The 26943-nt window shown below is 44.9% G+C and overlaps 1 protein-coding gene across 2 annotated transcripts in view; it reads left to right on the forward strand.

The window, feature by feature from the left end:
• Positions 1 to 312: 312 nt before the first annotated feature.
• The window catches only part of sdk2a (sidekick cell adhesion molecule 2a), an 81697-nt gene continuing 55066 nt past the window's right edge, over positions 313 to 26943 (forward strand). For both annotated transcript variants that reach the window (XM_070981815.1, XM_070981816.1), the window contains exon 1: positions 313 to 549. In XM_070981815.1, coding sequence (XP_070837916.1) covers positions 393 to 549 — 157 coding nt within the window. In that variant the 5' untranslated portion in view covers positions 313 to 392. The remainder of the gene's footprint in view (positions 550 to 26943) is intronic.

Below are 26943 nucleotides of genomic sequence, written 5' to 3' on the forward strand. Positions count from 1 at the left end.
GTTCGGGCAAAAAGCTGTCATCCACACATCACATGAACTTGTGTGAGACTGCGTGCAGCCACCATCTCGTTTTCTATATTTCACTAATCTCGCTGTGATGCATTCAGAGGTTATTCGGAGCAGTAAGAAGATGATGTCAATATTCCGTCTCGCACACTTGACAGCCGAGCAAATTCAATTGGACTGACTCCGCCTTGCTCATGCGGGACTTGTCCACAGGCTTTTCATACTACGGCGTGCCTGTCTGCATGCCTGGTGCTCTCTGACGGAGCGAGCTCTCGCCACAATCCCCCCCTCCAGTCACTCACCCTCATCACCAGTGAGAAGCAGTCTGACGCACAGGACCAGCAGCAGCCAGGACTCTTCCCGGGAGTGTGTGGCCACCGAGCAACATGTTCCCAGCGCGGAGACGGGGAAGGCGCACCGGGGGCTCGACGGTGGCGCCGCGGACCATGGTTACAGCTGGACGGACTGGACAGGTCGGACAGGTGTGGGTCTCCTGTTGGATTCTGCTGTCGGCGACTTGTATCCTCAGCGCTCAGGCTCAAGGTAAGATGCGCAACTCAGATATTTATTTTTTTATTTTGTCCACATTGTGTTGTAGCTGCTGCTGTTTTTGGAAGCGACCAGAGAAGCGCACAAGAAAGTCAGTGGCAGAGATGTATAGTGGTAAATGAGGCAAAAATATAAGGCAAACAAAAATTGCTCCAGAAATGATAAATGCATGCTTTTAAACATGTGCACATACAGCCAAACTTCGACCGGTTATGGCACAATGCCTGACACACACTAAATAAGATTAAATCCGACAAACAACGTGTGTGAACTGTCGGCACATTCCCCACTGTGACCACAAGGCCACATGCATGCTCCAAATGCCCAAGGAGCACAGCCTGCCTATGCACAACTGGACACTTCACATGGTTTTTGGTTTAAACGAGCCTCTTGGATTTGTCATTTTGAGCTATTTCAGATGCATTTACCTTAACACGAACGTGTTTCGTGTCTGTCACTTTAAATCATCTAGATATCACATTCATGTGACACTGTTTTTCCATTTTTTTTTAAAAGGCTTGGGGTTAATAGTTATTTTGTAAGGGGCCCCATGACCTGTAAAAATGCTCTTAATCTCCAGTGAAACCTGTAAAAAGACCTCAGACAAATTCTTGAATATTGGGCCACCACTCCTGCCTATAGGCCGCCTTAATAGCCCAGCAGAACCAGTCATTAACCTCAATGAATATGACTATGGGACAATGAAGAAGGGCCATTATTTGAAGGCTGCATTTGCCTAATGTCACTTTTGCCCTCTTCTTCACAGGCTGTGTGAAAGTAATCAACGTGACACAGAATGAATTAATCTCATGTAGGTTTCATTCACATCCAGCACTGTTGGAGATATCAAGGCATGAACATTATCTACACTAATCATACAATTGTGGTGAGATTGCTCTGACTTGTCACTTGTCATCTGTCAGTGGATGACCTGTTGACCGATGACGAGGTAATGAGATGCTTTAGATGCGAGATTGAGACAAAAAGCCAGTGAGAGCAAATTCTTCTTGCCTCCATATGTGATAATTGGAAAATCATAACTGCCAGATGTCACAACAAGTGAAGGTAAGTTGATAAAGGACAGAGTGTATTGTGTTGGCTGAGTGGGCTGTGAATTTCATCAGCAATCTTGATGTATGGTCACACATTAAATAGCATTTAACCTTGTGCTTTAGAATTTTACCACAGAGCCGAGGTGTTTATTACAGAGGGACCACAAAAGAAAGACGCATATTTGACATACAAATCCTTGAGGCATTTACTTCCAAAGGTCCCAGAGGAGAAAAAAAAATCTCACGTATTTGAAGTTGATCCATATGTGGCCTCTCTATGCGCTCTCCATCTTATAATCACAATGCACAGTACACCAAAGTGCTAAAAGCAGTATAATCCCTTTGCTTGTTTGTCTTTGAACAGGTCGCATTGCTCTAAAGTGCTCCCAACCTTATCGGAAAAGAGTCTCAGGCGTGTCTTATTATGCAGGGCACAGTTCCTCTAGCTGTTATTACCATCCTTTTCTCGAACTAACATGCCTGGAGTCTGTGAGGATCTGTTGAGCGCTTCAAGGCTACTTCACAGGGCTTTACCTTTCCTCCCCAAACAGACCTCTTTCTCATTCCTTGCAGTTGCTATTCAGGCCCCTTGAATGTTCCCGGCTGCGCATTAGCATTGGTGAGAGATTTGCTCCTGTCTGCCTCCTCTTTCAATTGAGAAGGACCTCCTCTATGGTGCACAATCGCTGCGTTGGGTTCTTTAGTGAAAACCCAGTTGCAGTCTTTGCAGGGGTCCTCTCACAAGCCAGAGAGGGCTTGTTCTTCTGAAGTAGGAAGCAGATCTCATCCTCGTGGGGCATCCGTGTTTGCAAATGACTGGTAGTGCAGCTGTGCCTGTGCATAAACTAAGAGATGCGGTAGTCATTCCCTGAGAGCCGAGGCCCTCTGAGGATGTCATAAATTAGGCGTACATACAGGCACACGAGGCCCCCGCGGAACCGGAGGTGGCATGTACTTGTTTTTCAGCAGGTTCCTACTGAGGCTCCTGCTGTGTTTTATACTGCTGGCTGCTTTAGTGCACAAGAGGATACCTGATAGAGTCCACGGGGGAACGTCTCTCCTGCTTCAGGCTGCTCTCAGCAGGCAATTTTAAGAGTCATTTAGACCCCCTTATCGAAATACCAAGTAAATAGATGTGAGGTTTTGTGTTTCTGCACCTCTTAGTGGTCTCTGTGTCTCACCCCTCCTGAAAGATCTACTGCTGAAATCTACCCGTATGTCTTGTGAGTGTGTTTCTATGTGCATCTTGTTGTGCGTGTGTGTTTGCTTGCTGGTGCTTGCTGTATGTTCCTGTCTATTGAGCTTTAATCTAGATAGCAGCATTGACATTCTGCCAACCGGCAGCTGCTATAATTTTCTGGACGTACGTTATTATGGAGCTTGACAGCTGTCAGCCATTTCCAAATCTTTTAAATCTTATGATAATCCAGCATGCTTACAAAAAAACATTTGTTTAAAACACTCTGAATCCTTGTGTGATTAAAACTCCCTGCTCTAATGCGGATACCAGATCATAATTCATCTACATCGGTGACACACTAACACACGCGCATGCAAACGCGTCCACAGAAAGATAGAAAAATCAATGTGTGCAAGATTACTCAACTCCATCAAGAGAAATATAATACAGTTTTAATAGAATCAAAGGCATCTGCTAGTTCCATCAAAGAGTGATGACAAACCCGATCGTATGCACCCACACGTACAACACTCCATCACAAACAATAGAAGGCTTAATCTGTTTTGTATGTAGCTCCACAAAAGTAGACCCACATATTCCCATTGTTGCCACGCTGGCCTCAAGCATCTGATTGTAGACATGATACTGAATCCTGAGCCCCATGTTGTGAAATCATATCCTAAACGTATAGCACTTTGATCACGTCACAAGTCCCGTATGGCGCTCAGTGACGTGGGAGTGTGAGTGCTGTAACTTCTCAGCAACCATACCATAGTTACAGACATTGCATATTTATGACATATGTATCTCCCCGTTTGCTGAAATGTAGTTAATTAAACATGTTTACTGCTCCAGAGAGCTAACAGATGTCTGCTGAAATTTGGACTAAATGCTTGTTTTCTTTGCAACGTGGCACATGCCCAGAAAGACCAGCTAGTGGCTTGCACAGCCTCAGGTGAAACGCGGTGGCAGCCTGACTTCCAAATCAGACTGCTTGTGTGTCTTCAGTGCCTGCCTTCCATGTCTGGCTGCTTGGCTGCCTTTTCTCTGGCTGCCAAATGCTGTCTACACATGTTTATTCATGTTGCCACAGGATGCTTTATTCACCAAGATGGAACATATCACAGCTGAATTAGGAAAAAAAAAAAAAAAAAGTGTGCTCACTGGCAGCGACATTTGAAATAAATGAATGGAAAAGCCTGATATGTATTCAAAAAAGATGGTAATGTTTCAGAAAAGACAGGAAAGACAAGTGCCTCAAACCTGTTTAAGGGTGACAAATGATTCTGATCTACTTTATTGTTGAAGAACAATAGGGCCGCTGCACTGTCAACGTTTTTTAGCTTCAGGATGCCTTTAATTGGCTCAGTCGAGCAGCAAAACTGTGTTTATAGTTCATAATGGAAATGTAATCAAATTAACTTGTACCACAGGGTTTTGGCATTCACCCCTTGCCCAGTAATTGCCATTTGCCCAAAGGGCTATGGTAATGGCTATTTGCATGGGGCAAAGACTCATATCTTCCCACCATGTGTCTGTCACACTGCCATATTAGGGTAGCTGGCTGAAATGTTACTATATTCATGAGTTTAGTTTTGCTGTGCTAGTGTTAAGTACTTTTGACTATGATATGAGTTTATGTTCAGAATTTTATCTGCCAAAGTAGACACTCAGTCATCCAAACCTGGGCCTTTTTAATCATAGGCTGGAGACTGCGAGGTATGATGCAACCTGTGGGATAAGGCAAACTCTTCACCCTAAAAAATTGTGTTAGGTAGACTGCTTTTCTTCACCCACAGACAGCCCTGCTTTGTCTTACTTGGTGAAAAATACAGTTTGGAAAAAGGTATAAGCTTCTTCAAATGAGAGTTTTCAGTGGTAGCAGCATTGAGGAAGGAGGCAAGTCCTTCTTTGGGGGCTAATTTTAATCACATAGCTAGGAGTGGGTTTGTTTTCATGTCTCCTTGTTTACTGATGAGACTGAGGGGAGAAGCGCTGTAGGGGGAGGCAGATGAATTCTTCACATATTAATTCTCCTGGCTAAAAGTCTAATCAATCTGACACAGGACCAGGAGGCACCTCTTCAACTATCAAGAACAAAAAGAAACGTCTCAGAACAGGCCTCGAGCTGGGACAGAAATTGGAAGAGGAAATGACCTTGGATGGGGAGTGGGATTCGAAGTGGCGCTTTTTGTTTAATTTGTCTAATATCATTTTGACAAGGGAGCAGAGATGTTGTGCACGCTGCTTCATCAAAGCATCACTCTAAGAAGCGATTTGAAAAGCTTTCAGAATGGTGTCATTACTTTCATCCAGGGAAAAGAAGATTGTACTGAGGCGGTATTCTTGGACCATACATCTGTCTTCAAGCCCCCAAGCTGTTCCATGTAAACATTTAAACAACACAAAGGCAACTCAAGGAAAACTGTGGTGAGAAACAATGCTTTTTACAGCATAATGTGCACACTGAATCTCTGCTCTCATTCAGCTTGCCCCTCCTGGGGACTGGTGAGTGTATTCTTGTGTTGTGAATAAAATGGCAAAAGAGGCAAAGAAATAGAGAAATGGGGGAGAAGTTGTGGGGGGTGGGAGGCTCGTGGATTGTTTTTTCTCCTCGTAAAAACAACTGGTTGTACCAATCCATTTTTCTTTGTACATTCACACGAATGAATTCACACTCTGCGCCGTCCTTCTACCAAGCCAATCACAGCGTTGCAAGTTTCCCCTGCAGTAAGTGATGATGTGGATAGGCATGCCAATAATGCTGTTTCACTCAATGCAGAAGCCTGGAAGAGGAAATAGAAGAGAGTCAGATGAACCCCAAGCCCACAACATATTGAGCCGGAGAAGATCGGAAAAACGATTTAGTTTGTGCTTCCACTTGGTCTTCGCTGCCTGTTCGTTGGACTTTCAGAGCTGCATCTTCCAACTGATGATCTTTCACCTTGCTGAGGAGAGCGGGTTTTTTTTGTATTTAACCACCGTGCATTGAGGCGGGGTTAGCAGGTTGAAACCATTTCCATCCATGACATACTTTCAGTCCACAAGGAGGGTCTCGTCTGGAAGGAAGGAGCCTCCGTGCTCTCCATCTGCAGGGCTGAGTTTGCTGCTCGGCTCAGGCTCTGTTTGGCAGCATGCCTACGAGTCCCACTAGGGGGCCTGGCGAAGTGCCTCAAGCTGCATCTCAATGCCTTGTGCTCAGTATTGATTAGGACCAGAGCTGACTCTCACCCCCCATTGTCCTGTTCTTAGCCACATGGGATTTCATATCATGTTTGATATCACGTTTGTTTGTTTCCCAACACCTGTCGTCTTCCTCTTCCTCAAGATAGGCAGAGCTCAACATGAGGCCCTCCCTACTCCTGTCACATTTTGACAGAGCTCCACCTTCACTGTAAACAAATGGCTTGCAACAGAGATAGCTGGAAATGTCAGTGTGGATTTTAAAGCACAGAACATGCAAAGGCATCAACTGAGATAAATCCAAAGAAATTCCCACCAACAATGTCATCGAGCAGCGCCTTTGTGTTGGCTGATAACGACTTGCTGTCTGGTATGCATGGCGAAGAGTAGAGCTGGTTGTCATTGTGGCATGGCAGCACTTTAATGTACACATATCTTTGATCACTGTCCTTGCCTCTAACATCAGCAGTGTCAGTTAAGAAGTGTGGTGATGATCAGAGCTGACAGAAGTACTGCGGGCTTCTGCTCTCTGGCTCATGTCACATCTGGATTCCCTTTCTTCGGCCCCTCAGCAGAAGGCATGAAAGTGCTTCAGGTGCGAGACTGAAAACATATGGCGGGTTTCAACCTCGAGAAAGCCCAAGACAAAGCCTTCTTCCAACACTGCCTGCTTTCCTCTCCTGAGGCAGATTGCATGTAGAGAGATATACACAGACCTAAAATACAAACTTCAACCTGATGACTACTGTGGTAATGTCTTGGATATGTCTTTTTTATTTTCATTTAACCTCTCACAGCTAAGGAGGCATTTATACAACAAAACTTCTGTAGAGCACAATGAGTGGCAAGTTATTTGACCGTAATTTTCTTTACAGATAATGTCTATTGTCATTATACCAATAATGTAATGGAGCGTTGCATTTTCATTTATATGCTGAAGAAAGAATGGGCTGGTGATATTCAAAGTGCTTAATCGAAACATAGAGAATTAAGAAAGGCTCCAGAAAGAAAAATAGTGGTGATCTGGGAGCTTGACTGCTTGAATGATAGAAATTATGTAAGTGTACAGCGCATACAGAAATCAGTGTAGCGAGGCCGCTCCTATTGAAAAGTGCAAATTGAGAATTGTATTTCTCTCTGCTTCTGCATGCTTACAGGATTAATAGGTGCACTGCGATGGAGATCCAGTGTTTGACAGTGTAGCATGTAGAGTCTGCCAGTACTCAAATCGAGTCCGTCCCTGTGTTTCAGCCCAGAATGATTTAAGATCAGTTTGGGGGAGCTCCTCAGAGGTTAAGTGGGAAGTCTGCAGGGCATTGCACTTCTGAAAGCAACCGATACTGACAAGGACAAAAGAGATCCTGTGCAGATACAGATGCCTATTTGTTTTAATATCAAAGACAGCTTGACAGAGGGATCTAATATAGGTGCCATTATTGCTTTAATGCATGTTAGCAAATGCACAAACATGCACACAGCAAAAGTGAGCCTGTACGCTAATACGCAAACACATTTTCTTCCTCAAACGCTTGCATCTGCACGAACGTGCGCAGATTGTTTCATTACTGCTAAATGGAGCTTTCTCAAAAGACCAAACCGGCATTTGAATGCTGTTTTCGGCACAACTAATGAAAGTGGGGCACAGCCCTGGTGTCTCGTGTGAATAGACCAAATCAGAATCAGCTTTTTCAGTGTGAAGCGTCATGCTCTGATGGTCCTCTGTGCAAAATACTTTCCAATTTAACCTGTCTCCTTGCCACGGCGCAGTCGCTGCCAACTGCGGTGAGGTGATGGAGAAAGAGGAACAGAAAGAGAAATGAATATCGCTATGGTCATTGTGAGGAGGCAGTGGGTAGGGGGTTCGGGGGGTAGGAGAGGGGCTGGGTGGGGTATTCATTGAGGAAAGAAAGGACACCGCTGCATCAGTGGGGTAGAGATTGCTGTGGTGTACAGTAGCACAAATCCTAAATTCTGTGCAGATCCGACGGTAGCTAGGAAACAGCTGACAGTAAAATGGGGGGATCAAAGGGATTAGTGTGCCCAGTTTGAGCCCAAACAGTAACCCTTCCACTTCTCGCACTGCCAGCCTTTTTATACATTCACCCCATATTTCAGTGGTGTATTCGGCCTGTTAGACACAACCCATCTCTGGTTATCCTCCCCTGAGTCTAATTGTTTAATTTGGAATCAGCCTCTTTATACACTCTTTAGCTCTTACATACTCTCACAGACGGGCAATGTGTAGAAAAAGGTCACCGTTTCAATTTTAGAAGAGAAGTAGGCTGAATGGAAAGAGACACCCCTGCCCATGCCTGCACACACACACACACACACACACACACACACACACACACACACACACACACACACACACACACACACACACACACACAGTCCACTTCAGGAGGACCACCACGAAACTCCTAAACCTAACCTTAACCAACCTCTTCACGCTAAAATGTAATGATTTATGGGGACTTGCATTTTGTCCCCATAAGGAAGGCGAGTCCCCACAAAGTGACTGGGTTAACAGATTTATGTCCCCATAACATGAGTAATAGACATACACACACACAGGCTACACAAAAATACAAATGCCTACACACAAGTGATACAGACAAAACAAAGACATTGCATCTGAGGGAAGAGGATGCACATGTCAGAGGCAATCAGTGCTGCCTTTTGTGATCTGAGTGAGATTTCCTGTCACTGGGGCTTGAGACGCAGCCTGTTTAATTCTGCAGGGGACTGCCATGTCCCAAACGCTTCGGTCACTGTCTCTTCTTGTCTCAAAGCCAGAGACGTACCTAAACAAACGAGCCCAAGCATCCCCCTGTTGGGGTTTTGGTACTGTACTGCACTAGGAGGACTTCTGACAACGCTGGCCCCCTGTCGCCACGCTGGAGATGCAGCGGACATGTGAACACACTCAAAGCTGGCACAGAGCTCCACCCAAGAGAGTAAAGCCAAATCGGATCTGCATCACATGTGAGGTACATATGATGGCTCAAGACTGATTTGTGATGCCTGATTTAAGCGAGAGCATCACGGCAGTGACAAAGGCAGGGTTCGCCGTTGTTGTTCCCCTTTTGTGAGCAGATTCTGCGTATGGACACATGATGGCTGCAGCTGCTCTGACTTGTGTTGCTGTTGCAGAGGCTTCAGGCTAAATTTCTCTTTCATTGTCGTCAGAGCTTTCACAATTTGCTGGTCAAGCTATTTTAATTTGCAAGTGGAGGGGGTGGTGGTGGTGGGGGGGGGGTGCTTTCAAAGAGTGATTTCCTTGTTCTGTGAAAGGAAATGTTTGAGCACATATTGTAGAAATGCTGGACATGTTCTTTGCCTGTGGGGACAGCAGAAATGGGAGAGTCAGTGGGATGATATCAGTTTAATGAAGTTGCTCCGGCCGATGTTTAATTTCATGAAATTCAATTAAAAGGCTTTATTCCCATTCCACAATAATCACTCAAGGGGTCGCTGTTCTAAGATTCAAAAGTTATAGCTCTGTACATCTTTTAGGAATAGTATAAGAAAGATATGAGAAACCGAACAAGCTACTCCTTGCCGCCTTCAATCGCAGTCATATTTTAGAGAAGGAGTTGGAGAAAAAAAAAACGACCACTAAAAGTGTGTTTTTTCTTACACTGATCCGCTCGTGTCTTTGAACTGCTCTTCACAGTGAATACTGGGACTCTGAAATAAGAGAAAAGGTGCAAAAAACAGAGGAAACTTCACTGTAGGCGGGTAAAGGAGCAGAGTGGACAAAGGACATGGCTGGGTTTGTACGGTGGACAAAGACAGGAAGATGTGCAGGGACAATGGACGCAATCACTGTAGCACAGCAACTACTGTTCCACTTTTATCTTCCTCTGTAGGACCTGCTCTTGATTCTCTGATTCTATTGTTGGAGCTCCTATTATTGCTATATATGTTATAGTAGACCCAGCACTTTTCATGCCCTTTTTGCATTAAGTGAAGAGGAGGAAAAAAAAAGACAAGGTAAACGACAGAGAGAACATGTACCCCACCAGCCTTCTTACAAACACAGTCTGCAGAGCTGACATATGCAAACTCAAAGGGTGGCGGTGTTTAAAAGCTTTAATCACACCACTGCTCAGCGCCCAATGTGGCGTTGCACTCTGCATCATTGAAAGCTTGTTTTATTAATGTTGTCCAGAGTGAAGTACGGTGGGGTAGCGGTGTTGGGGTGGGGAATGCATTGTGCTCTTGATTTAAAGTGGGGTGGAGCAGAAACAATGGCCATGAAAAAAACATGGTGAGGCTGTGAGAAGCAGCCCACTTCCATTACTTTAGAAGGCATGGCGCCCAAAATGGTGCATGAGGAAGTGGTTGTACGGTATAGAGAGAAACATTCACACATGATGGGTCCTAATGATTCTGTAGAAACTACATTTATGTGTCAACATGTTCAGACACATCTGTCCCACTAGAAACAGGATGTCTCCCAGATATCTTGACTCCATCACGCTCGTTGGCTCTGTAGAATTAGTTCATCATGTGCTTTATGTGACACATATAAGCCAATCAAGGCAGAGTGTGCTGTCTTTGAGTGAGTGGGCGAAGTTAAATCTCGTGTGAGTCTGATGCCTAATTGCTCTCATTAGCAGCCAGCGTTCACACCAGTTATTCTGCACAATTAACTGGCTGCCACCAAGATGTTATGAGGCAGAATATTGCGGTGGGTCAAAGGGAAAAAAAGGTTGTAATTAATTCTCGCTTAAATTAATGATTTCATATTTCAAAGGCTGGTACAATGGCATTTTTGCGGAGATTCCCCAAGGGGAGACTGCTGATGAGTGTTTTTGTGTGCGTCGTGTGGAAATGAGGAAGTGCGCGCAGTTGATGGAAATCAGAAGCCATTGTTGTTTGACAGTAGGCACCTTTGCAGTGATTGCCTGTGTTATTAATTTGTGAGATGAGAGGAGGCAGGCTCCTCCAGCCTCTGATGGTTGCGCACCGCATTAAAGAACTGCTGCTATGAATGACACTCAGGGCTAATGAATATGAATACATTTATAAAAATAGGCACGGGCTCCCCTCTCAGTGCAGATTGGGAGTGACAGTCACATTGGCTGGGCACGGTTGATGAGAGAGGGAACTGCTGCCCCTGGAGATGGAGGATGTTGCAGGGATCAGACAAACAACACAGCACACACACACACACACACACACACACACACACACACACACACACACACACACACACACACACACACAAAATCACACACAGACGAATGCCCCAATATGATGACATTCAAAAAATCTCCAGCATTTAAGAGTGACAGTCATGTCATCTCATGATACTGTTTGCTCTCTGGACACAAACAATCTGATATATCAAAGCCTGTTTCCACCTCCCTGAAATAATAATTATCCCAGTATCCATCATAGCTAATTGCTCCATTTGTGCATGATGCCGCAGCAAATAGATCATTCATATTATGTTTGAAATATTGAGCAGGTGGGTGGCTCGAAAGAGTTTTTCTCTTACTTTTGAAAATCCACAGGTGTCTTTGTTAGCAAGTGATTTATGCCACACAAACAAAACATTTACATTACCTGTCAGCCAATTTATAGACTGTTTCCTGTGGAAACAAAGTGCTTAACGCGCAATTCATTACTTTCAGACTGACTTCAGGGACATGAAAATATGTCAATTTATCTCTCTGTGGTTGCCATTTGGCATTTACACACAGTCATTACCATACCTGGCCATTAATAAAGAATCAATGTAAAGTGAAAGGCATTTCTATATAAGGAGGGATGCTTTTAGTTCTACAGCGTGATGTTTCGCTCCTGCTGCTGGGAACAGAAATATGCAGAGAAGGTTTTCTCTTCTGTGTCAGTGTGACCCTGCTAAGAAGTACTGTGACTAATCTATTACATGTGGAGTCAATCTCACATAGGCTTGTTTCATTTTTCTATTTATCAACATCAAGAACCCTGACATAAAAAAAAACCCCAGTGATCCCGCCATCCCACCACACAGCCATCACATCACATCACAGTGTAACACACATGAGAGATATGGCAAACAACAACATGCAGATGTGTTCATCTGTTTCCCTCGGTAAGCGAGAACTTTAATTGATTAATTGAAGATGTTTATTTGATTGGTTGCGGCTTAATAATCCAAGATGTTATTTGTCAAGCTGTTCAGTTTAGGTGCGTCAGCGTGATTGTTTCTCCCGCTTCCATCTTTTTCCCCCCAAAAGATAATATCCTTATTCTTCCAAGTTTCAAGCGCAGTCGGGAGCAATCCCTCAACGATTTGTGGAGGGCTTTGATTGAGATAAGTGGGATACTCATTGGCTCTGACAGACGTAACCTTGATGAGTGTTCTCTGGCAGCCACTTGAGGAGCACGGCAGACTGTGAGTGCTGGACACTGGGCCTGACTGACGCTGCGGCGCTAACCTTGAGCCAGGTTCCTGCAGAGCTGCGGCTCAGTATTTAAGGCCCAGAGAAAACTCATTGAGCATCTGACTTAACTGGGTTAGACTGCACCCATGGATGCAAGCCATCAAACTGAACTAATTAACAGCTGAAACAACCTTGAAAGCTGCAGACAACAGAGTGTTAGCAGCCTTTGCCCCCCCACCACTCTCACCCCCCCCACCATTTTCTGGTGTCTGTGCTATGTGTATTATGCTACTCAGTTCATTTATTTTGCACTTGAACAACAGTTACTTTATAATCGTTTTTTTTCTCCAGCTGAAATTAGGTTAGAAGTACCTTCCCGTCAAACTGTTCTGTTGAAAATTGGAGAGGCATAAAAGACAGATAAAAGCACTACATGTTGCCCCTGAAAAAGCATGTTGGTTTGTGGGTTAGGAGACAGAAAGAGACGGAGGGAGGCGGGGGGGCAGCAGATGCAAGAGTAAGCTCAGAAAAATGCTCATCACTGTCAAGGATCCTCATAAAAACACAGCTTAATGGGGTGACTCATTTATTTACTTGTTATTCGTATGTTGGCATGTCTGTGTACATGGTGCTGCCCTAGAAAGTGAGCGTCTGTGCTTTTGACTTACAGTATGCTCGCATGAGAGCAAAAAGGGATTTACTCAAAGGGGAGACTCATCAAATTCTGTCAGATTTGAACTCTCATACCACTGAGCCCCAGGGATCCTGTTTGATTTCCTCCTGATTCAGCAAGTCTGACATTTTCTTTTGAGGGTAGTTTGGCGTGAGCTTCTGCTGGGGGGTCAGGGGCCAATTCAGCGTTATTGAATAATAAATAAATAGAAATGTGTTCCGGCTGTAGTTGATCCCTGTTGTTTCTTCTCCTCCTCTCACTTCCCTGGGCAGACACACAGCAGCTGGGGCCTTGTATTCGCCGTAATGGCCTGTATATATGCAGGGTTTCATATTTCAATCACCGGCAAGGCAGCAGAAATTGGTGGTTTAAGATGAAGTTGAAATTGGAAAGTGGCTATCGTGTCTGCATGAGGAAACACATTTGAATCCCAGAGGAGAAGGTGCTCGGGAGCTGCATCTGAAACGCAGACTGACAAGTCCTTAGGAGTGAAGTTAAAGTTGGAGCCACAAGTGCTCCGTCGCCTTTCATGCCTTAGCCAAATGATTTTTCAGCAGAGGTCGCATCAGGGACATGAGATTTGAGGAAGTATTTCATAATAGCTCCATAATCAATGATTCATCACTGGAAATATTAATGAGCCATAAATGATGTATTGGACTCTGATGAGGTAGATCTACAATCACATCGTTAAATGTCACAGGGCTGTTAATTCATGGTAATAAGGTATTTGTAATAATTAATGTTTTTGGCTCTAAAGTCTGTATGGGAAATGATATGCTGGTGCCCGCTCGGACCTTTTTTTGTGGTCGTGCTGTAAGGCTGTTGAAAATGAGTTTGAGAGTTCCACCTTTCATTTCTTGCTGTCACTTATTTCTGTTACTCATACAAGTCTCTTCTCTCTGCTACATTAACTGAATATTCATTATGTGGCTAATAGTGGTGCCTTTGAAGAGGAATGATCATATTTAATTTTCTCGCCTGAGAAGGAACAAGTCAGAGAGGAGAGGAGTGCATGGGAAAGATAAAGGGGAAGGAGTGAGAGAGTTAGATCAAGCGATGAATGGAGCGGCACAGGGGCATGGAGTTTATGGACCGCCAGGGTGGGGATGGTGGTGGAGGGTGGGGTGGTGGTGGGGGAGGGGGTGCAGAGTCTCCAGATTACAATATGATTCTATCAGTCTATGTGCCTGATAGTATTGATTGACCTGCACCTGCGTCTCCATAACTCCTCCGCCTCTCAATGCCAGGCAGGTGTGTGAGGGTGCATTGTTCTCTCCTCGCTCCTGCTTGGAAGTCTTTCTTTGAACTTTTTCCCCCCTTTACTCCTGGCAAGAAGGGATCAGATTATGAGAAAAAAAAAACAAAAAAAACACTCAACCAGTGGCCACAGCGGTATTTCTTCGCTCCAGCAGCTGCAGTCCCTGGCTGCGTTTATCGCTTTATCGATTACCATCACAAGGCAGTAATTTGCCAGGACTTGCAGGGACATGATTAAAGATCCGTCAGCAATGCATGGTGGCTCAAGTTGGTGCCGGGGTGTCATGTTGATGAACACGCACTGACACACATAACACACATATGCAGACACTGACATGCTGGTAAGCGTGGAGTGCTCAAGGGAGGGGGCCAAAGGGTGCATTCCTGTCATAGACATCAATGGCTTTAAATCTCCAGAGCTAACCTTTTAATGCTCTCAGATCCTTATGGCTGGCTGGGTAATTGATTGTGTTTGGTCTAATGGGATTAAGAGGCAGTAGTGGCCCTGGGCTGGACACAGTGGCGGTGCTGGCAGCAGCCGTAGTGGATTGGAAGATGGAGAGGTAGATGCATAGAGTGAATGGAGTGTGGACTGAATTGAGACGGAGGTGTGTGTGTGCATCTGTGTGTGTGTGTATGTGTCAGAGAGACAGACAGGAAGAATGACAGAGACAGAGAGGCAGGACAGAGACAGAGAAGCAGCAGATTTTAAAGAAGAGTGAGAGGAGGGAGAGGATAAAAACAGCGTGGATAGATAGCTGCAGGTCTGCTTCTCAGTCCATCTCTAATTAGCTGTATGAGAAAACCAGGGAGCTGATGGTATCCCCAAGTGAAAAGCTTGTTAGCGTAAGAGATACTATCTTCCGGCTATTGGTTTTGGTTGTGTTTTGCTTGCTGGGTGAGTCACTGGGTCTGCGGTGTGCAGCGAGATGAAAGCGGCAGGAAAATGAGAGCCTAGGTGGCGAGGCCCATCCCCCTCTTATCACCCGGGATAAAGCCTGTCCCATCCTAACTTATCAACAACCGCTGTGCTTTAGCTTCATCCTTTACGCCCAAGCTTGTTTGAATGTGTCAGTCTGCTAGCCCCCCTTTCTTCTCTGAATTATTTTTAACTTCCCTCCACACTTGGGATGAGATAAAAGCAGAAGTTTGTGTGGGAGAGTAGTGAGGGATGAGGCTGCGGTTAGTAAATTTTTGCTGGAGTTTTCACTGACTGCTTGTCGCCCTGTATATTGCAGCCGTGTGTCTGGAATCCCTAGTCTCTTTATGCGGCACATGGCTCTATCATGAGCGCACACGCAGCACAGAGCTGTCATCATCAGTGCCAGTTTTTTTTTTTTTTTTATGTCTACCCCCTCCCTAGTCTACTACACCACACCAGCACCTCCCTCGTCATCTATGTTGTATACAGCAAGGCAGAGCCTCATAGTAGAAGGGATAACGGGAGCTATCATTGCTGGATTGCTGGCTCTATTCATAAGTCCAGCCAGCCAGATCATGCCACAGATCCAGGTTTTGTCTCTAGTGAATAGAGAGGCTGCCGCAGCCCACTGGCCCTTTATGCAGGGCCACGTTTTCACTTGGGCTCAGAATATGCCAGGTCAGGATAACTGTTGCCATTTTGGTGGGCGGCGGAAGGCATTTTGCCAGCTTCCCGCAGTGGGAGTAGTGAAGCTAAAATGTGTTAGTGTGCGTGTGACAGCACTGAGTGTTGGTGAATGAGAGACAGGGCTGGCAATCGTTTGAATTTTAGCGAATCTGCTTATTGGTTCCGGTTCTTATCGATTCCCACTTTCCAGTATGGTTATGCGGAAAGTTTAATTCCCTAGTTTGATTTAGTTAAGCCCTTTTTTCTCGTGTTTTATTCATTTTGTTGGTTGTGTAATTTAATATCAATGATCAATAACATTTTTTTGGCCTCACTGTGATTATGTCACAGAACGACTACGCCTCCACAAATTGACTTAAATAGATACAACAAAAAAACTACCACTGCTGCATTGATACTCACTGGCCCACTCCCAGCATGCACACACAGTTTCTCTGGTCTGCAGTGTCAACACACTCTCGTTCCTACTGTACAGCACTATATCTTGCGAACTCAATTTACGCTGTAAAACGTTACATTTCTCATCTTTTTCTCACTCGCTGCCCTCAGAGCTCAGCTAGTCCCGCTCCTCACTAGCTCCCACCCCCCAGCCAATCACCGACGGGCTGTTGCATTGATGCGTGAAATAGACAGGCCCTGTCAGATAGACATATCCCTGTAAATATGTAGGCTTTGTTTGCAGTGATAAAGGGTTAAAGCGTTTAGGAACTGATAACCAGAACCACAGTCATATTTTTTTGTGGGCACCCGATTCGTGGCATTTTGCATTCGGTTCTCATTTGGAACCACATTGCGGTTCCCAACCCTTCAAGCAGAAAGGAGAGAGCACTCCAGAGAGAGGGGGAAAGGTGGATGATAAATCCGTTGTGCATTGAGGAAGCCATGTGCGTCTGCTTATGCTCAGGTGGGAATATGAGAGAGTAAGGGGGACTGCGCGACACATGACAAATCATCCTGTGTGTTTGCGAGTTAGAGAAAATGTGTCACTCTGACCTGGCTGTCTGCCTATTCTTGTCGAGGAGACGACAGGTGAGGGGTTGCTATGGTTACCTGGAGCAGGGGTAGGTTTGGAATGAGGGTTTTTGTGTGGTGGTCTCGCAATTTCACAGTTAGAACTTTTTGTTACGCCTCACGTGTTCTAGTTTTGTTTAGGTGATGGGTGATATTGTAGTGCCATATGGGTGCAGCAGGTGTTACTAGTAGCTGAGTGCCAGTCTGTGCACATAGTGGGTGTTAGAAAGCGCTATCAGTCAGCCCCTTTCTCGCTCCGTAGAGACTTCCCAGAGAGCTGTGTTGTCCCTACAAGGGCCAGATGCTGCCTTGGTTTGCTCTGCTGCCCTCCTTCCTCTCTTCCCTCGTTCCCAGGCCCACATCAAACACACGCAGCCCATTTCCCCCCACAGCTCTAAATCTCTTTAATTCCATCATCTGTTGCCCATTGAGGGCAGCAATTTAGTCTTAACGCAGCATTTTAGTGTGCCATTAAAAAATTCTGTGAGGTTGGTGGCCAGGCCCTGTAGCGGAGAGGTGGCCGGTCTTCAATTTGTGTCTCTGTGTCTAACCTCTGCATTGCTCTCTCCCGGGACACATCCACCATTAAGATAGTGTTTGAACAGCCCGGCCTGGACACATAGAAAATATATTACATATCCCCTACTCGCCTAGTTCAGACACTCCATCATGATGACTGTCTGCACATCATTCATATATTGTGATAACCACTGAGGTCACACTGGTGTAGGAAGGAGCTGCCTGAGAATTTATTTTTTCCTTGTTTTTCTCTCAACAGTTTTATACATGTAGAAATTAGAAGTCACTGTTCGATATCCGGCAACCGTATGAGCTCTGACCTTAACCAACATCTGGAGAGGAAGGTTGTAAGTGCTGCTACTTGGATTTTATAGACACTAGTTTTATGTAATTTCCAGCAATTTCACCATTACTTTTACAGTGATTGGAAACTGGCTGTGCTCAGTTAATGACTTTCCTATCTCCCAGATGGAGTGCAACTCCCACTCTCAAAACAATGACAGAACAATGACTTGCAAAATAATTCCATCTCACAGAATTACACCAGTCTGAATTGTTTACATCATTACAGCAACAAGCACTCTAGACTAACCTGAAGCTCCTCGAGTTTAATAAGCAGGCGGATTTGCCCTGTATTGAGTCAGGGGTCTCCTGAGGTTGGGTTTTTCTGGTTCACTCCTACTAATGGGGGCGTTGGCTGAACCGGTGTTGGCCCTTAGCCACTCTGGCCCGCTACTCTCCTTCTCTAAGGTGAGAGGGAGGCTGTGTCCTTCTCAGACCTGACATTGACACTAAGTCTGATTGGCCTGTTCTAATCAGTGGAGTGCCTCGCAGCAGCAGGGAGTCCCTGCGCTTGCTGCAGACCTGACCTGTCCTACTGCCCTGCTGTCCAGCTCTCCTTCTGACTCCCCTCCAGTTGGAGGAAGATGTTTTCAGATTTGCCTCACCAAGGTCTTTTCAATAAACACTGAACTGCTCGAAATACCGAAACAGACAAAAACAATAAAACGTAATACATGTTAAACTAAAAGTTTTCCCTTTAAGCCTTGATTCAGTGAGAATATTTTATTTTCCCGAAAGAACCCTAGAGAGTTATTTGCTGATGTTCAGTTTGGAAACTGCAATAGCCCTCTGGAGATCTGAAATACTATAGTCTTATTGGGACTTGCACAATCTTCTTAGTAGGGTCACACTGACCAAATGAGAGATCAGTGTCAAGTGTCCCTGGAAGGTGCAGCACAACCCAGGCGCACTCAGTGAATGAGTCACAGCGCACGTAGACCGGCACCATCACTAAGTAGGAAATGAATCTTTGTTTCATCTGTACCACGATGTGAATCATTCGCTCTCTGTCTATGTGTACATTCAGGCAAGTATTTTTTCCTGCTTGTCTGTCATGCAGCATTTGCCAGGGTACATGCAGAATGTGTTAAATCGCATAGTATTCCTACCGGTCGTGGCAAACACAACAAAGAAGATGTTCGTTGTTGACAAAAGAGAACCTCCATTCATCTGTTTGATAAGATTATTATCAGCAAATATTTCCTGTCTACCTATTTACTTTGGTATGTCATTGGCAGCGGCATGCTCCCATCTGGAGTGTTTTTCAGCCCGTATCTCACAGACAAAGATAAACACTGGTGTTGTTTGCTAGTGAGCTGATGTCAACACCAGTGATGTCATGGATACCCATTGTAACAAACAAAACCACGAAACAATGATACAGGATTAGCTGCCTGCCGATCAGGGACAGCCCAAGGGCAGCGGAGAGATACGGGCCTGCCTAGCGCTTTGGTTTAGCTCATCTTGCTGACAGCTGTCTGTCCACATGTCAGCCAGTGCAACAAACCTAATCCAAGGCTGCTGCGTGGCACCTCCAGCAAACAGCGACGGTGACAGTAAGGAGAGCAACAACATGTACCCCCTCCCTCTCGCTGTGGAAATGCTAGGTGCTGGATTATTCTTGGTGTGGCAGATCATCCGCAGCCCTCTCACCCACCCAGTGAGCCTCAGATGTGGATTAGAGACCTGTTAATCTGACTGTGTGTGGTGGCACATGTCAACCATGGGATGTCTGGAGAGGAGCTGGGGTGAATTGGAAAAGGCGGGATAATCCAGGCTATACAGCCTCAGAGCCTCTGACCACACCAACCCCCAGTCGCACAGAAACACATACATGTGTGTCGGCACATATTGCACACATACGCAGACATTCCCGTACATGAGCCTGTGGGCTTCCTTGACATTACCTCCCTGACATTACCTCCTCAGCACAAGCCCAGCCTGGGATTCCTGTCACATCATTCCATGGGCAAGACTCACATTTTCATTACAGTGGAGCCAGTGGCGCTGCACAACCTTTTTCTCCTCCCTTGCTCTCCTCTTCTCCTCTTCATCACCGTGTCAATCATCACAATGCTGTCACTCTGGATCTGTCTCTGAACTAAGCTGTCTCTGAGCTAAGATCCAGACACACTTGAGAGACAGAGGCAGACTACTCACCCAGACGCCTCTCTCTTGAAGTTGTTCCAGTATTTCACTCCTTTCTGCCTCTCGACACTTCCCTAAGTTATTTTTTTTCCTTTTCCCAGATTTTTTTTTTCTTTTTTTACTGATCTAATTTGCAATATTTCCACATATTAGATGAAGCCTGCACATGCGGAACAGAGTACACATGGCCAGGGAATTGAGAAGTGCAAATAATTCCCTCATGTGGAAAGGCTGCAATTAACTGGGGATGTCAGCCTTTGTAAAATATAATTGAGTTCAGGACGAAATGAACGTCTCTAATCCGGCCGACAGAGCACTGTCAATCAGCGTTCCTCGCATCCCCAAAACCAACTGTCATGCTTGTTTATGTCTGTCTCTCGGCTGAATTTTTGGACACTAATGCTCTGGCAGCTGCCTCTCTTTAATGCGTGGGTGACTGGGTGACTTTGCGCATACCCGGTGGGAGTGGGACGCTGCACTGTAGGGGGAGTCTAGACATCTGTTTTCTCTGGTCGAGCTGGAGATAACATTGTGAGCTCAGGCATGGTGTCAAGCACCTGTGCGATTGAAGAAACATTTTCTCCATTACTGAGCATAAATCGCCTCTTGCGACGTGCGGATTGATATCAACGGGCGACGTAGCTATTAGCATAGCATGGCTTCACCTCAATTCCATGGGTCAAATAACAGTCCGTTGTCTCTGTAGGCAATAGGCCTCTTCCTGTCCTGTAGATACTGTATGTGAATTACCTTTCCCATCATCGCCGTGCTCTGCCAGGCATCTTCAAAGCATCCACCTGGAAATGTCAAACATTCACATTTCTCAAATATCCCCTGTCATCGCAAAAAAGACAAGTGATGACCTTAAAGTGCCGGGATAAATGAGTCCACTTAGAGAAGAGTCTTTTTTTTTTTTTCTTTTCCACCTGTCTCCGACTGTGCCGGCTGCATCAGGCTCTGATCTATGGCCTCCCTCTAATCAACCCTCTTACTGAGAGGTAAAGGGTTGGGAACACATCAGATACTTCTGTGTCACTCAAAACAGGCCTCTGTGTTTCTGTCTTGTGCGTGACACACAGTTCAATTTTTGTACGTCTAATGATTGCCTTTCAATGGCGTCCTCAGTGATCCCCGAAGACTCCCAACAGGCTCCCGTGGAAATGGATTAATTACAGGGTGCCTGACAAATGGCTGCCCACACTTGCGATGGCTTTGTAAACTCTCAGGACTAATCAGCTGAAGACAGAGCCTGGTCACTCAGCACGACCTCATCACCAGGCTGACACTGTAGCTGCGGCTGAAGAGCCTCTAGTCAGAGATTAATTGTGCTGTTCACCGCTAACTGATGCTGTCATCTCAGTCCCATCAACAGAAGCAGTTCTTCACACCGGCAGTGGTTCTTCACCGCAGACACCTGTGGACCTGTTGTGATGGAGAAAAATCTCTCTGGTCCTCTTCAAACCCTTTATCTCTAAGAGTTTTGATCTCTTAGTGAAATAGATTTAGGATTGATCGTCCGCTCCCTGTGCTTGGTTCACTATGAATTTCTATGCCGCCTGTTTGTGTTCTCTGTTTTCTCTGGATTGTCGAGCAAGTGAATGTTTGTTTTGCTTTCTCTGAGTGATCAAGATAAAATTTAAGTGGATGCTCGTCTTATTGTAGCCTTGTGCCAAATGCACAGTGTGTTCCCCTGTGCAGTCGATAGTGAGCGTTATTACAAACAAGTGATGTGCAGACATCCAACATGATTTCTCTAAAATCTCTAATAACCAGAGCTCTTTGTGTTCATTCCTGAAACCCCACACTTTTCAATGCGTAACCTGTTTTCTCAGCCACTTGCCATATGTTGGTTTTGAAACTAGTTTCTTATCCAACGCAGCCTCAAAATTAGATACTTGAGTTGGAATATTCATTTAATATATTCAGTCGGCATTTTCTGAAATACAGAGAAATGCCTGCAGCCTTGTTTATGAATTTGAATAACCCCTAAAATCATAGAATACAGCAGGAATACAGAGCAATGCCCCAGTGTACCTCTAAGAACACCTTTGTAGGGGAGTAAATGTGTGTGTGTGTAGTGGGAAGAGGAAGTGGATGAGAGAGGGTTGGTGGGGTGTTGGGCATGCATGATCCCCTTGACTGGGATCCAGATCCACAGGCGGAGAGCACTGAGCCCTCAGTCAGCACATCACATAAAAGCACCAGGCTTTGCAGGATTGCAAACCGAGAGTTTATTTTTTCCTCATTTGTTTTCCTTCCTCTCGGTGAGGACAGGTTTTCTCCTCTTGTGAGGAGTACACAAAAGAGTCTACCATTATCACAGCCGTAATCGACCATTACAGTTTCTCTCCCATCAGAGTGCTCGTTAACTGCAGGACAAAAAGCCTCCAAAAAAACAGCCGGCGTGTCCTGGTGCAAACAACGGGGTGGTTCGCCGTGCCAGCTTAAACCAACAGCTTGTAAATTGAATCCTGTGGCATACAGTCAAGTTTACAGTGTTCAGTGCAGCTTTGCCACGATCCACCAGCCAACAGAGCCCCCAATCTGACCCTGCGGCTCAACAACACCTGGCTCCTCTCTTGTTAATCATGGGAAAGGGGCCAGTCTCAACAAAAATGTCTGTGTAGCTATTGCATTTCGTGTCAGACCTGAACCATGCTTATACATCACAGGATATTCAAATTTGATCTTTTTTTTTTTCTTTTTCTTTTTTTTTAGATGATAGATTTTTTTTTCCCAAACCTGTGCTGTGCTTCGCGTCATGTCCACAGACGTCTGCTCTCCATGAGCTGTGCTGCATTGCGCCTTTTTCGGGGTTAGTGTAATTCACGGTGCTTCTCACTGTGTCTGCATCCATTTGCAGGTTTTTGTTCCCTTTGTCAAAGCATATTATTGAAGCTAATGGGCTCAGATGCCCTGCATGATTGGAACTGTCAGCATCTGGATAAAAACTAAAGGCCGGTTGAAGATGGAGCTTTTTCAGGTGTGTGTATGTCTGTGTGTATTTGGGGGACAAAGTGTTACCTGCGCGTATGTGTGCATGCAACTTTACCTACGCTTCGGGTGGCTCATTCTGGGGGCACGCTTGCGACAAATATCCAGCCGCATCGGAGATATTATGTGCGACAGCAATCACTTTACATTGCCAGAACTGAGCAGATGGAGCGTGGCATACAGTGAAATAAACACAATGAACGTGGCACTGGTAAGATCAAGCCAGCTCTGGGGGGAAGGGGTGGAAAAAAGTGGAGAAAACAACATTTGGCAGAGCTTTGTTCAGGATTTCCCACCGCGTTGATGGACTTAAGGTAGAGAATTAATCTGTTGATCGAGTAACATTCGTCCTGAGCACCGTGTCATCCGTTTATTTCAAACACATCTTTCCATCCCTCAATCTGCCCTCCACTCCTCAGATGTCTTTTACTTTAAGTGCGCTGTGGTCAAAATGAGATTACGAGGGACTGGACCACATATGGCATGTGCTGGTCCCCGTCCCAGTTGGTGGATGTAATCTTACCCCCCACCCTCTTCTGCCCTGCCTCATTATCAGATGGCCAGCATGTGTGGCGGTATTATGCCACATACCATCACTGTCAGACACCCGTTCTCACAGAAAACCAAGTGCTTCCTTAAGTTTTCAGTTAACCGTCTCCTTTGTCTTCCTTTGTCTCTCCCAAATAGTGGCCGACCGGAATGTTTGATATTCTATATTTGGTGGATTGAGGGGGACAGAATGGACTTGCAAGGAGATTACAGTGAGAGAAGTAGAACAACAACAATGTACGGATTACAGGCAGGATTTGTGTGAGGAACACATGATATCCTCTCTCATCCCTTTATCAGATTGGCCGTGATGGAGAGGCAGTAGTGGCTGGGACCAGAGAGGAGCAGGTTTGGATTCATTAGGACAGAGCCAGATCAGGACAGAGAGTGATGATAGTGGCTCATAATTCAATAGAAAATCATCTCACAGTCAAAGTACATCTTACAAAGTACTTTTAGAATCAGCTCTTTCCTAAAAAAGGGAATACATTTGCCAGTTGGATTGGATAATTGCAGCAATCTACAATTCAACTTGACGTCTATAATTAACTCACATTACTGTATTTTAGAAGCGATTTCACAGACAATGACATTTGTTCCTTAACTGAGAGAAAACAGCCCACTGAAAATATGCTTTATAAACTACCATTTTAAAGGACCACAGCAGTGTTTTTTGTTTTTGTTTTGTTTTATGTTTTTGTAATGCTGTCCTCCCCAGACGAACAGCAGCATTCATTTCTGCAAATGCACCAAACTGACGTGACAAACAGTAATTGGGACTCTTGTCCATCATTCGTGGAGGAGGGAGTCAGGTGAAGAAAAACATAGGGAGGGAATTGGAAACCACTGTTCACTTCCTGTTTCCTACAGACAGCAAATTATTATTATTATTATTAGTTTCATTTTGTTTTACCATGACAGCAGTCCTTCCCTAATTTTAACCTAGTAGCTTTATTGTAACCACAGTCATTTTAACCAAAACCTAAATATTTTTCCAACCTTGACTATACTTATTTCAACCCAAACCATGATCTTTCCTGAGCCCTCACCTCAGTTTTGTGCCTAAACATGGCCAAACCATAACCAGGCAATAGAGCAGAACTATATTTCCGACAGCGTTCGGTAGGGACTGACAAATTATGTCAACCTGCAGATAGGAGCGTCTTGAAATCACAAATCATTGTGCTGATTCAATTTACTTTTTTCAATTTCCACAGTAATCATCATTCATGCACTGTTTTATCTTATTCTATTACGCACAGTAATCACTTTATTAGCCTTAGCACAATCTGCATTTGTATTTGTTTATCTTCAATTTGCATTTCATATTAAAAATCATTATTCTTGTTTTCACTTTTTAATCACCTTCCACACTTGGCACCACCTCCATTACCACATGCTCTGTTATATTGACAGCTCTCTGTAGTGGTTCAGGTGTCTTGGTTATCACTTCACTGCTGTGTTTTTATTTCTGTTTCTATTCTTATATACTTGTTTGTACTGGTGTTTTGAATGTGTCAAGCAAGCCACTGGATGCCTGTATTTCCCTCAGGATCAATAAAGTGTCTGTCAAGGTACTATCAATCAAGGTTTTTCAATATTTTTCTGAGCTGTTGCGTCAGTGTTCGAATGTACCTCAGTTTGAGTGCATATGACCTGATGCTCAGTGCTGATTCAGACTGACTTCAGTTCAGCAGAACGTTCAGTCTGTTGCTGGTCCAAGCAGTCACGTTCAGTTCAGCACACAGCTAGCCTATAGAAGCACCGTGCATACGGTTAATAATTAAGCAGCCTATTATTTACAATTGAGTTATCATATTGTGATTGTTTGCGTGGCTTTCACGGCCTTTTAATGTGCTTTTAAAGAGGCAGTACTGTACTGTGAATCAAGGCTGACAGCGGCGCTCTCAGTCACCAGTAAGTGGAGCTCCGCTGATAAAAGCAACTGATTCAGTGTTTGTGAAGGTTTGTTGCTAAAGATTCATCGGCGCATGTATTGAATGTCTGTGTCGCTCTGAAGGGCAGTTGTGCATGATGTGTGTTGTCTTTCAAGTCGGAGGACTTGTTGCATATTTCAGATGACTGTCGATTTCTTATGCTCCAGGCAGACGCTGGTTTCATTTCAGCCTTTGTCAAATTTTCTTGCCTGCTTTGCACACTGTATTAAAAGCGCCCTGTGTTGAAAACATTCAGTCGTTCAAAAAGCATTCAGAAATACTTTTGTCTCCAAGGTTTGTGAGTAGGTTGCTAAAAACAATTCAAACATTTAAATGATGTAAATCCCAGTTTATGGGTAGTTAGTAAACTAAAACTGCACAAAACAACCAATATAGTGCTTTAAGAGAATACAAGCGTTTTTCTGCAGTAAAGTCCAACATATAGTTAATGGGAGCCTCTCGAATCTTAATAGTGAGGGAGTTGTAATTTAACCTACACAGACAGAAAATCTATTCTTTTCCTCCCATGATGTTGTACACAAACACAGAGCAATCAACAACATCCCCATTACCTATAGTTATTTGTTCTGACCGTGGGGAAAATGAATGAACAGTTCCCTGATGTATTTATGGTCTGTGTGCTGGAGAACCCAACTCTGACAGCATCAAACAGACAAGGCTGGGTCCATCACTAGTCAAGCTGAAACACCTTCTCACAGCGCTGTCCTCCCACGTCTCTCTCTCTCCACTCCCTCCACTTGTCTCCTCTAAATAGCCACAGTGCAGCCTTGCTATGCATGCAGTCACTGGAAAAGACAAAACTTGCTAAGGTTGACTTTCTGCAGCGCAGTTCCGCCACAGTGCCAGACGAAGGGAGTCGGGAAAATGAAAGGGCAAAGAAATGAAATAGCTGGAGAAAGAGAGGAAAGAGAGTAACTCAGAAAGGCAAAGAGCTGAAGGAATAATGGAGTGAGAGGAATGGGGAAGGAAAGAGATCGAACAAGAGGATGCCATGACAATTATAGGCAACAGAGCCCCTAACGTCAAAGTGGAACCCTATTTCTGGGAGCTGTCTATTCTTCCGAATGTGAGACAGTAAATACCTTGTTTCTATCTTCCCCAGACGTCATTGTGACCACCAGTGCTACAATGGAAACCCTGATGAGGAGCACATGCAATTGCTCTCTCTTAATAAAATCTCACAGTTCCCATTACACCGCAGCACAATGGGCCTCTCGCCTGGCTGCTGATTGAGTTCCTATTCTCCGGGAGCTATAATAGCAGCCAAGCCACTCCCTCTCACCACCCTCACCCATTTTACCCCGCTTCCCTCCTCCGCCTCCACCAGCCCTCATCCAAACTCCCTCCCTGGCTTGATCAAGGGGTTTTATCACAAGTGAGATCTTTTCACTTCCCCTCTTCCTCTCGCCATCCACTTTACCTCAGCCCTCCCTCTCTCTCCGCTTTTGCTACATTTCCTCGCACACAGGCCAAAGAGTGAGAGACACCCGGCTTCTTTGGCCGCTATTGATCTGATCAATAAGTGGA

The sequence above is a fragment of the Chaetodon trifascialis genome, chromosome 15, assembly GCF_039877785.1.
Source record: "Chaetodon trifascialis isolate fChaTrf1 chromosome 15, fChaTrf1.hap1, whole genome shotgun sequence".
NCBI lineage: Eukaryota > Metazoa > Chordata > Actinopteri > Chaetodontiformes > Chaetodontidae > Chaetodon > Chaetodon trifascialis.